This window comes from Gymnoscopelus braueri (genome assembly GCF_963280865.1).
Source record: "Gymnoscopelus braueri genome assembly, chromosome: 5".
Classification (NCBI taxonomy): Eukaryota; Metazoa; Chordata; class Actinopteri; order Myctophiformes; family Myctophidae; genus Gymnoscopelus; species Gymnoscopelus braueri.
In genome coordinates, this window is record NC_137606.1 from 54,390,951 (window position 1) to 54,403,450 (window position 12,500).

The 12,500-nt window shown below is 39.9% G+C and overlaps 2 protein-coding genes across 2 annotated transcripts in view; one reads left to right on the forward strand and one right to left on the reverse strand.

The window, feature by feature from the left end:
• LOC308085995 (cytoplasmic dynein 2 heavy chain 1-like) overlaps window positions 1–889 on the forward strand; it is a gene marked incomplete at its 3' end in the record, with an annotated part of 147,389 nt that extends 146,500 nt beyond the window's left edge. The window contains exon 61 of the mRNA XM_080429312.1: window positions 884–889. Within this exon, the coding sequence (XP_080285438.1) occupies window positions 884–889 (6 nt within the window). The remainder of the gene's footprint in view (window positions 1–883) is intronic.
• Window positions 890–1,061: 172 nt separating this feature from the next.
• The window catches only part of LOC308085996 (cytoplasmic dynein 2 heavy chain 1-like), a gene marked incomplete at its 3' end in the record, with an annotated part of 29,769 nt that continues 18,330 nt past the window's right edge, over window positions 1,062–12,500 (reverse strand). Inside the window, exons 3-8 of the mRNA XM_080429313.1 lie at window positions 5,482–5,547; window positions 4,903–4,953; window positions 4,602–4,655; window positions 3,379–3,510; window positions 2,182–2,243; window positions 1,062–1,074 (exon numbers count right to left, since the gene is read on the reverse strand). Coding sequence (XP_080285439.1) covers window positions 1,062–1,074; window positions 2,182–2,243; window positions 3,379–3,510; window positions 4,602–4,655; window positions 4,903–4,953; window positions 5,482–5,547 — 378 coding nt within the window. The remainder of the gene's footprint in view (window positions 1,075–2,181; window positions 2,244–3,378; window positions 3,511–4,601; window positions 4,656–4,902; window positions 4,954–5,481; window positions 5,548–12,500) is intronic.

The window sequence follows — 12,500 nt, forward strand, 5'->3', positions numbered from 1 at the left end:
ACAAAAACTAAAAAATCTCAGTGAATTAAAGGCTTCATGGGGTAAGTAATTTATAGAAAATAAGTCATGTTTCGGCGAACAACCCCTTTAAAGGTGTAGTGAAATGAAAAATATGTTTTTCACACTTTTAGAGCATATCCGTGGTCATCATATGGGCATACCTAACAATAGATGCCCAAAAAAATGAAAAAAACCAATTTTTGTGTATTTTTGTATCTAAAGTCCCTAAAAAGACAATCTTAATTACTTCCTGTAAACGAAAACGTGCTGCGTGATGACATAACGCAGCCTTCATGAATATAAATTAATCTTGATTACATGCACCTGTTTGATTCCCATAGCTGCACGTTCTTCAAACACAGCTGATTTTAATTACAGAGATACTCCGTTTTGAATCTCATTGAAGATGAGTGTATTACTCATTTTAAACTTCATCTGCACACTAAAATATGTATCTGAAAACATTATAGGTTAGAAATAAGCCAGGTAGTAGCAAACGTGCTTCACTGGCCGTCTCTCTCTCACGTAAACAAACACTAGCCGTGTTGCGCACGGCTGAAGTGATTGAGATCCAACGTCCCATAGCCTGAAGGGATGGGACCTTCTGATTGGTTTAGAGTCGGTTGAGCCGACGTTTCAGACTGAACCTTCAAAATAAAATGACCGAAAATGTCACTGCAGTGCGCCTTTAAGCATTATCTTTATTCGCGGCTATGAGGAGGAAAAAAAGGCACTATTGAGCTTTGAACTCGGGATCTCCTGTTTACTCAACAGGCACTTTAACCAACTAAGCCACAGCACCGGGTGTCTTGGGGCTTTTTTCAGAGTGTCAAATCCAGCACCAGGAATGTGGTTTCAGATTAAACCTCATCTCCATTTTCAGGTGTGAGAGAAAAGGCTCTGCTGAGATTCGAACTCAGGATCTCCTGCTTACTAGGCAGGCGCTTTAACCAACTAAGCCACAGAGCCAAGTGTCCTTCTGGGTGTCTCAGCACAGACACTACAGAGAGGGCAGCACGGCACTGAGCTATTTTTAACACTGGAAATGATGACTTTACTGATCAGCCCTGCGAGCTGATAAAAACACAAACAGTTAGAACATGGAGATAGGAGGTGTCTGCCCGACAGCAGCAAAATGAACTTTCCTTTAAGTTCCACAGTCAGTTGAAAGTGTTCACTAGGCCTGTCCCCGACTAAGGATTTCTATAGTCGAATCTGATTGGCCAATAGTTGCCTATAGTCGACTAATAGTCGACTAATGCAACACAAACAAAAACAAAAATCGACTGAGATTGGCAGTCGAATCAGTCTGATTTTGCATGATTCTCAGTCGAATCATGCAAAAAATATGTTATAAAATAGAGGAACATTCCATTTGGGCTGTAGGGGTGCTTAATGTCTGATTTAACATATACTTGCTTGGTTTCTCCCAATACATCATGATGTATATCATATTTTTGGCAAACTATTAGTTAATTAATATAACAAACTAGGCCAATCTCTCAGTGGAATAATACAAATATAAAAAAAACGTTTTTTTTTTCCATAATTCGACCAAGAGATTGGCAGTCGACTCAGACACCCCTCGACTGATTAGTCGACTATTCGAATAATCGAGGTCAGGCCTAGTTCACAGTGTTTGCTGCTCTTGATAAAGTGCAACATAGTGGAGCGGCTAACAGCAATATTTGGGCAGAATCGAGCACATGAAGACGCAAGCGTGAAATGTGGTGCGTTTGTTCTCCAGAGGTTACTGATCAAACATAACTAATGGGCGACTTGAATTTCCAAGATGGCGGAAATGTGCTAATTCTGGAAGCCAATCAGAATGGAATCTGATGAATCGTGTGTACCAATTTGCATGAACGTTGGACACAATGCAGGAGTAGTGGCAAAAATAGGTTGTTTTTAAGAAAATGCATAACAGAGGAGCATCTAGTTTACAGAAATGGGCAGGGTCTCTTTTTGGAGAGTTGCTCCAACGGATACAGGTTCAAGAGTTATAGGTCAAAACGTGAAGCGGTTTCAAGGTAAAAGTTGACTTCAATACCAGCAGGGTGTCAAATGCAGGACCTGCAATGTGTTTTCAGATCTCTCCATTTGCAGTTATGAGACAAAAGGCACTGCTGAGATTTGAACTCAAGATCTCCTGCTTACTAGGCAGGCGCTTCCTTATGTCACCATTCTCGTTTCAGAGTGTCAAATGCAGCACCAGGAATGTGGTTTCCGATTAGACCTAAACTCTATTTGTGGGTGTGAGAGAAAAGGCTCTGCAGAGATTCGAACTCTGGATCTCCTGCTTACTAGGCAGGCGCTTTAACCAACTAAGCCACAGAGCCGGGTGTCCTTCCGAGTGTTTCAGCACAAACACTACAGCGAGGGCAGCAGGACACTGAGCTATTTTTAACACTGGAAATGACGGCAAGTCTTCCATAGACATCTTATCTTTAAGGCAAGGCTCATTCTATCTGCAACAGCTAACCGATTTAAGTGATTATCATTGAAAGATCAAATTAACTTTTGTTTACGCACAGCTTGACTTTATGGTTAGAAGTAATGCTATTATAGTTTTTTCATTTTTCATATATTTTTTTATTTATTTGTACTTTTATTTTCAATTTCAGTTGAGTTTTGATTAATTTCTAATGTGACTTTGCTAGTTTAGTTTGTAATAGTTTTTAAGCAAGAATAAAAGGCCAGAAAGAGAATTCTCTATGACTCTAGATAGTTTTGGAAACACAATACAATTTCAATTAGTTATTGTAATTTTGTTTTTAGAAAGCCTAATTGTAACTATTATGTCAGTTAACTAAAATGTTTTTCCAAATCAAGTTTGAGTTATTTCATTAGTTTTAGTTTACTATAACAACCTTGGTTAGAACAACAGCTGTAAGGACATGATGCTGTGTTGTTCATTCTCAGTGGGTGGCAGTGTGGTTGCCAGCTGACCTGCCAGAAGGGAGCCATTTTCTTCGCAAGAGTGAATCGACCTGATCGATGTAGGCGATGATCAGCGAAAGATCATTTCAAATTAACTTTTGTGTAACTGAGAAAGTTACACAGTTTGACTTTACGGTTAGGACAACAAATATAGGAACATTATCGTTACAGTCGGGTGGAAACCTGGCATGTCCAAAATCGTTTCTTTTTTTATTATTATATTAAATGAAAATAGACGATTGGCCAGCTCACAAACGTGTCGCATTGCGGCACGTTGTGAGCTTGTAAATCAGCTATTTTCACTACTTTTGTGTGACACTCTTTGTATGATGAAGTAGGGCATTTGTTTACAAAAAGAAACATTGGAGATACAAAGGTTTCTGTGCGACAGCATTGTTCATGCTGAGTGTTCATTTTGCAGTGTGAGTGCCAGCTAACCTGCTGGAAGGGAGTGATTTTCTTGGCGACGGACGATGGGATTTCCTGTTCGCAGTGTGAGCTCCGAGAGAAGGAGAGCCAGAGGTCTGAGTCACTCAGACACAGGGACTGGTAGAGAGCTGGGAAAGTCGTCTGGAGAGGAGAGAGAGAGAGAGAGAGAGAGAGAGACACATGAAGGTTAATAATCCAACAACAATCAAAGATGAATCGCAATTAATGTATTGTTGTCTCGGAGCGATTTGGCCAAGCAGGGCGAGCGATCAGTGCAGAAAATGAGGTACGGTATATACTAGGGGTGGGACGATATATCGATATCGCGATATATCGCGATACTTTCTCCCGCGATAAATAATTGATATAATGCCAAAAAATATCAATATATATTTTTTTAAATACGTTGTTTTTCCAACTCGGCATTTGTGTAATGATGATTTTGAACTGTTTGGTAATATTTTATGTGTTTATGAATTGAATACAAGGACTATCGTGATGTATCGTTGGTGAAATTTCATGCAATATATCGTGATATCGCAATATATCGAATATGGTGATATTATTGTTATCGAGGGCCTAATATCGCCACAGATATCGTATCGTGAGATACCCATATCGTCCCACCCCTAGTATATACGCACAATTTCAACATTTCTCCACGTACATTTTATCTGAGAGGATCATCGTTTTTCTTGTACATTACCAAAGTGGGTCTCAAACGTTTTCATGCCAAGGACCCCCAAATGAATATGTATTTGGCCAAAGGACCCCGATCCGAAAATAGCTTGTATGGGAGCTACAAACTAATTCCAACCGATGTAATGCTTATGTCTGTCGTATGTGTACACAGGCTACATACTACTCATGCAGCAGCCCTCTCCCTTTGTGCTGTGCTGTGCTAAACCGGAAGTAACTGAATCAAACGCTTCTTAAATATGATGGAAGACATGATTACTAATGATCATTGTGTTTACGGTAAGCTTTACATTTCATATGACACACACCATATGAACTATTGATACTTTCACCACCAAGAAGTAAAAAAGAAATACTAATTAGTCTTTCATCACGACGATGCATGTCGGTAGGTGCTAAAATCACAATATTTTGCGACACCTCTAGTGTGTGTGTTTGTGTGTGTGTGTGTGTGTGTGTGTGTGTGTGTGTGTGTGTGTGTGTGTGTGTGTGTGTGTGTGTGTGTGTGTGTGTGTGTGTGTGTGTGTGTTTACTTTTAAAATGGCCAATGCTCCGTGCCTCTCCTGATCGACCCAAGAAGGAAACTCCTGCTGAGAGATAGAGAACGAGAAAGAATGAGAAAGACACAGAGAGAGAGAGAGAGAGAGAGAGAGAGAGAGAGAGAGAGAGAGAGAGAGAGACGGGTGGATATGAATATAAAATACAGCAAGAACCAGCAGACGAGGGAAAGTCAATAAGAGTGATGGTAATATAGATTATGTCTCGCATGCCTACACAAACAAACAAACACACACACACACACACACACACACACACACACACACACACACTTACCTCTTTCCAAGTCATCTCTCCAACTATGAATCCAGTGAAGACATCCCACTCCTGCAGAGCACAGTGGTATTAAATAACATACAACTAACATCATCCACCGACCACCGCACTGTTTACTCATACTTCATCATAATACTGTCAATACTGTTAACTACTTGAAACTTAGTGACCCTATACTAGGGTATTAACAGAATAATCGAATATTCGACTAACAAACCACTATTCGACCACTGTACATCAAAGTCGATTATTCGGTGGGAAAAAAGAAAAACATATATATATATATTTGATTTGATTTATTATTATATATTTTTAATAATCAAATCGATTCATTGAATATTCGAATACTTATAGGTCGAATAATTTGAATGCTAAAACTCACTATTTGTGAATGCCCTACCCTATACTGAGGCAAACATTTGCCGAAAACAGCCAATCTATAATCTCGCAATGCATCGCAACACGCCACATTGTGAGCTTGTAGATCGGTTATTTTAGGCAAATTTATTTAGAACCCCAATAGATCAATCAATCAATCAATCAATCAATCAATCAATCAATCAATGGTGTTGACCTCACCTTTTCCTGGAAGAGCTCAGGGTGCATGCCTCTGACGAAGTGCATGCCGAACATCAACTGGTCGGCCTGGATGTGAGAGAGAGAGAGAGCAGAGAGAGCAGAGAGAGGGAGAGAGCAGAGAGAGAGAGGGAGATATTATGTGAATAGGTCAGTATTTTCAAGCCTTTTCATATCAAGGTCCATTATTTATTTATTCGGCATTTGAGCCACGGAACCAACGTTTGATGAGATTTGAAGACTTATTATATATTATTTTGTTATCGTTGCATAACATTTTGTCCACACTTTCCATGTTGTATTGATGTCGGTATGCCAATAGGAGAGATCCTAACGTTGATCAAAATAACAATTATCTAATTAAGTAATGCAGATGTTTGACAATAATTTAACTCTTGAGAACGTAAAATAAAACCAAAACCATTTGGTTTCATTTTACGCTTTCAAGAGTTATAATTAAGGGTCCATTTGGTTAGCAACTCTCCATCGTTTAGCTGGGGAATATGTGGTCAAAACAAATAGATGGGGCCTGATGAGGCTACAGAGAAGTGGATGTACAGATAAGTACAACGTTTCACTTGGCTATTCAAAAATAGCAGATATACAAGCTCATAGCACTTCTAACTCCACTACAATTGTTTTGACAACTTTACGTTCAAGTTACGTTCAGACTTAGATTATTATAAAACATACGTTAACCACTTAAGCCTTATTCTATACTTTTTATACTTCAGATGTATAACTAAAACCCTGTGATATAACAAGCTCACAACGCATCGTGATATGACGCGTTGTGAGCTTGTAGATCTGCTCGTTTTTGAAAGACGTTTCTAACATTTTGAAAACTGTTGGAAAAACTAAATGGCGAAATGGGGCATTCTACATAATGAGTACTTTTACTTTTGGTACTCTAAGTACATTTTGATGCCAATACTTGTGTCCTTTCACCAAAATAAAATGCTGAATACAGGACTTTTAACTTGTAACGGAGTATATCTACAGTACATTGTGGTATTGATACTCTTACATAGGTAAAAGTACTTCTTCCACCACTGGCAAGGTGGCGTAGGGTAAATACAGCAAGTCATCCACATTGCTTAAGTGATCCCAGAGCCACTTACAGAGAGAAAGATGGACGCAAGATTTGATGGGAAGAAAGGAGAAAGACGAGGGAAGAAATGACAGAGAGAGAGAGAGAGGAGAGAAGAGAGAGAGAAGCGAGAGAGAGAGAGAGAGAGAGAGAGAGAGAGAGGGAAATCCAGCGGGAAATTGCGATTTGTCAGCAGTGTAAATGGATCCAGAGCCCAGGTACATGGAGGCTAACAACAATACTGATATGATCCAGGCTCACACAAGATGATTTACAAGCGGGAGAGAGAGGCCTGATTCTATTTCCATGGATCCATTTATTTTCACCCATTTAAACTCCTGGTGCACTCCCGCATGTGCGCGCACGGTGCGCGCACATGCGGGAGTGCGTGTGTGTGCGCCGCACACACACGCACACACGCACGCACGCACGCAAAGGCAAGCACACACAAAAGCATGCACGCACACTCACACACAGGACGCACACACAGTCAGTCACACATACAAATGCTCATGATACTGTATACGTACGCAAACACACACACACGCACACAGTGGTGGAAAAAGTACTCACATTCTTTACTTAAGTAAAAGTACCAATACTGCAATATAAAAATACTCTGTTACAAGTAAAAGTCCAGAATAAAAAATTTACTTGAGTAACAGTACAAAAGTATTGGCATCAAAATGTACTTAAAGTACCAAAAGTAAAAGTACAAAATATTTGAAAATATCAGATCTAAAAGCTCACAACGCGTCGCGATGTGACGCGTTGTGAGCTTGTAGATCTGCTATTTTCAAATAGCCTAGGTATAAAATAGGGCTAAAGTGGTTAATGTATGTTTCATTATATCTAATTTATATCTGAAAAATAACTAGTAACTAAAGTTTTCAAATAAATGTAGTGGAGTAAAAGTACAATATTTGCCTCTGAGATGTAGTGGAGTAGAAGTAAAAGTACTGAAAATGGGAAATACTCCAGTAGAGTAAAAATTCCTCAAAATTGTACTTAAAGGGATACTTCACTTTCGGGCCGGGGACACATTTAAAAAAAATATTAAAAATAAATGAAAAAAGTTATGGAAAATTCATGGCCCCCTCACACATTAGTAGGACACTGCGTGTCGTGAGGGGGCCATGAATTTTCCATAACTTTTTTCATTTATTTTTTATATATTTTTTAAATGTGTCCCCGGCCCGAAAGTGAAGTATCCCATTAAGTACAGTACTTGTGTAAATGTACGTAGTTACTTTACACCACTGAAGCACACACACGCACACGCACGCACACACACACACACACACACACACACACACGCGCACGCGCACGCACACGCACGCACACGCACACGCACACGCACACGCACACGCACACGCACACACGCACACACACACAAGGGAAAGAGGTAGCGGAGCAGTCACAAACCTCACAGTTGATAAAAGCTGTCATAAATCTGGCTCACATAACTCACATGACTCAGAACGTCTCCCTAACGGTGAGCTGCCTTGTGTGCCCACCACCGTACAATTGGATTTGTAAACTTTGAATGCAGTGATAACTTACGACCAAAAACGATGACGGGAAATGTTCGTCGACTGCCATTTTTTCACTGACAAAAACCAAATAAAAACTAAGCAATGATGACAAAAAAAAACTATAACTAAATATATTAGGAAGAGGGAGGGACTAGTGGAGAAGAGATCCAAGTCAAGACATTTTATGCTTGGTGTCGCGCTTCACAATCGATCTATTCACCTGTTTCCTAGGCTGTGTGTGTTTCACTTCCTGTCGATTTCATTGGATATCATTGGTCATCTGACCAGTTTCATTGGATTTCATTGGATCAAATCGACAGGAAGTGAAACACACACAGCCTAGGAAACAGGTGAATAATCTCACGCATTATGAGCTTGTAGATCGGCAATTTTCGGCACGCAGCTAAGTGTAAGTCAGGCATTACGACGCCATCATGGGTCACCAAAATAAAATAAAAAATTGTCGACTACATCAACTGTAGATTTAGTGCATGACGGATTATTTCACGATAAATTTAAATCTCTGTGATACGATTATCGTGAGCGTTTATCGTCCACATGCCTACAGAGAAGTTGTACAGATGACCTAGAATTAAAAAAAACACACACTGGCTGAACACATTAATTTCCTGGTGGAGATGAACCCATTAACACATTCCATGCCAGAGTTTAATATCATAATGTACTCACCCACTGCAACTGTATTTTTTTATTTATTTTTTTCATGTCGCCACAGACCTCGCTAAATACCTTATGATCGTGTGTTCAACTGTTTGTAGACACACAGGGTAGTTGTGTGAGTGGCCCAGAGAAGACATTTTCAATCGAATTTTCAATCCATTTTGCAGTAGTAGCAGTTTCTAAAACCCGTTTCAAACAGCGTTCAGCGCGGAGAAAAACAACACCGAGATTTAGCCGAAGCTTTAGAGTGGCGGCAGATGGGAACGAAAAACTTCGATTGGCGTCATGTCCGTATCCGGGTGTGCTACAATGAAATGTGTCACTGCGAGAGTGCTACAATGAAATGTGTCACTGCGAGAGAGTGCTACAATGAAATGTGTCACTGCGAGAGAGTGCTACAATGAAATGTGTCACTGCGAGAGTGCTACAATGAAATGTGTCACTGCGAGAGTGCTACAATGAAATGTGTCACTGCGAGAGAGTGCTACAATGAAATGTGTCACTGCGAGAGAGTGCTACAATGAAATGTGTCACTGCGAGAGAGTGCTACAATGAAATGTGTCACTGCGAGAGAAAAAAAACAAAAGACCACTTCACGTAGGCTACGCGATTGGCACGCTGCGGCTTTATTTAGGTTCGCGTAGATCTACGCGATTGGCATGCAATGTGTTAAGACCTGAGGCCGGTTCTAAAAGTCTTCTAAATCCTAACAGTTTTCTGAAAAACATAATGTTGCTTTATCAGTGGTGCTAAAACTTCAAGGACCCGCAAAATATTATGTATTTGGCCGCGGACCCTCATCTCAAAATGTTTTGTGTCAGGGACCCCCAAAAGCAAAGATTTTTTTTAGTAAAAGATATTGCTTAAAATATATTCAAAGATTAGAATTTTCTATTTTTTTCTAAAATAGCAGATCTACAACCTCTTAGAGTGGCGCGAAGTGACGCGCTATGAGCTTGTATATCGACTATTTTTGAAGAATCGTGACACACACACTCATATATATATATAGCTAAAATCTAAAATGACTCGGGATGCTTTCCCGTTTCAAAAGACGATTTGGCAGTTTAATCTTGATTCATGTCAAGTCTCTCCTAAACGTTGTGATGAAAAGGTTCTATAGGACAGAACAAGACAAAAAAAGGGTTCCTAGAAATGACATGTAAATCCACTAATACCTCATGAATGACTCATGAATTGGGAATTGCTATTGTATCCTTAACAACTGACTGTGCAAGGTCATAGCGAATAACACGGGCATATTCATATTCAGGGTGGATTTTCATTCCTCTATATACATTTTTGTTTCTTTCCTTTTTTTGCCTGAGCTGCCATGTGCTCACCTTGATACAAAACGCTTAACACATAAGCAATGGAAGGTCATTTAAATTGTCCCTGAAGTTTTACTTGATCGCTCACTAGAGTAAACCAGTAATAGGCTTTCTGAGCAGTGCAGTCAGTCGGGGTAGAAGATTAGCCCCTCTCTCTCTCTGACACTTTAATCCCTTAAGACCTGAAGCCGATTCTACAAATGTCTTCTAAATCCCAACAGTTTTCTGAAAAAAACGTATGTTTCTATATCAGTGGTTCTCAAACTTTTTCATGTCATGTCCCTACATTATATGTATTTGGCCGCCGACCCCCATCTCAAAATGTTTTGTTCCAGGGACCCCCCAGAAGCAAAGAATAGAGTTAAAAATGTTCGCTTTAAACAATATATATTCAAAGATTTTCACACATTTTCACGATTTTTTCAAAAATAGCAGATCTACAAGCTCGTAGTGCGGCACTCGGTGCCGCGCTACGAGCTTGTATATCTGCTATTTTTTAATAGCCAAAGTGTAAAATAATGCTTTTGTGACACAGATGCGTACCAGGTCTTAATGGGTTAATCCCTTATTAACTGCAGCCCATGCCAGATTTTTGGGGTCCAACGCCAATCCCAATTTTAGACGGTCCCAGATGACCAATTAAAGCTGTATTTATGTAACTTTATTTAGCGGACACACAATGTTATTTTGTCCAATCTGTATGGTAGAGTATGTCAATGCAATGTCATTTATACAAGAGGTGGTTGTATTTGGTCTCCCTGTCTCTTCTATTGAGACATTTAGATCCTGTGCCTGGTTGAACACAACCTTTCACACGATGCTTATTTCATGGTTTGACACAAATACGTCACCCCAATTTCTCCCCTGAGCAAGCAGGCAGGCTCTTATAGCTCGGTGGTTCTATTTTTTGTTGGGGGGGGGGGGGGGGTAGGACAGCAACTTTAATTATGGAATTTTAACCTGGAATTTATAGTTAAAAACCAGATCTGGAATCCCTTTCATTGGAGTGGATTTCACTCAGGGGCGGACTGGCCATTTTGCATACCGGGCATATGCCCGGTATATGGGCCGGTTCGGACCAAAATGCCAGGGCTGAATTTTGGTCCCAGTCTGCCCCTGATCTAGTGCCTCTGTAAACTATAGGATCCCAGGTAAACCAAGAACCTAGGATTTGTCTAAACAATGCACTATCAAAGCAATAACCTGTACATTGAAACTATAGGATGCCAGGTAAACAATGCACCTACAGTAGCATCTGTCTAAATAACATGCCATCTACATAAATTACATTTCAACGTTGAGGTCAGGGGGAAAAAAACAAGCCTAAGTAACAAAACAAAAAAGAAACAGCTTGCTTTCAGTCCTGCCGTAATCTAATATACAACTAGTATAATATCACTGGCGTATGTGAGAATGCTGTTCTATTCACACAATGCAAGTCCCATGAATGCAAAATGCTGCTGATAGCGCTCAGCAATACAGACACGTGGCACTGCGTGCATTGTGCAATATGCTAATCGCTAGGGTGTTTTTGTGTGTGCACATAATGGCCTTAACCCATTGAGACCGGGAACACGTCTGTGTGTCATTTTAAGATTTATTTGGCCATTCAAAAATAGCAGATCTACAAGCTCATAGCGCGGCACCGAGTGCCGCGCTATGAGCTTGTAGATCTGCTATTTTTGAAAAAAAAATGAAAATGTGTGCAAATCTTTGAATGGATATATCTATTTTTTTTTAAAGAAAACAAACTCTGTTACAACTTCTGGGGGTCCCTGGAACAAAATGTTTTGAGATGGGGGTCCACGGCCAAATAAATATATTGTTTTTCAAAAAGCTGAATGAAACTGATTTAGAAGATATTTGTAGAATCCCCATAAGTAAAGATTTGAGTTACACTTTTTTCGCTCTAAAAATAATAATATATATATTCAAAGATTTGCAAAAACTTTCCACGATTTCCCCCCAAAAAATAGCAGATATACAAGCTCATGGTGCGGCACTCGGTGCCATGCCATGAGCTTGTATATCTGCTATTTTTAATAGCCAAAGTATACAAATAATGGTTAAAGTGGTTACACAGATGCGTTCCCGGTCTTAATGGGTTAAGGTGAGGACTTCCAAATGAACTAGTGTCCAATTCGTGAAGAAAAACAGCAACTCTGTAGCACAAATAAAATGTCTAGAAAAGTGGAGATAACTGTGGTAACACCGCTGTGTGGTTTGGCCTAATCACTCAGGCTATTCAGAGAGGCTCATATCACCACTGCCAAATGGAGTGCTACTATAACGTCGCCGTCGGGCAAAGAAACCTCTTATCTCCATATTTCAATGTTTTATCCTTTCTCCCCTGCAGATTAACGCCTTAGACTTAGAGTGTCACAG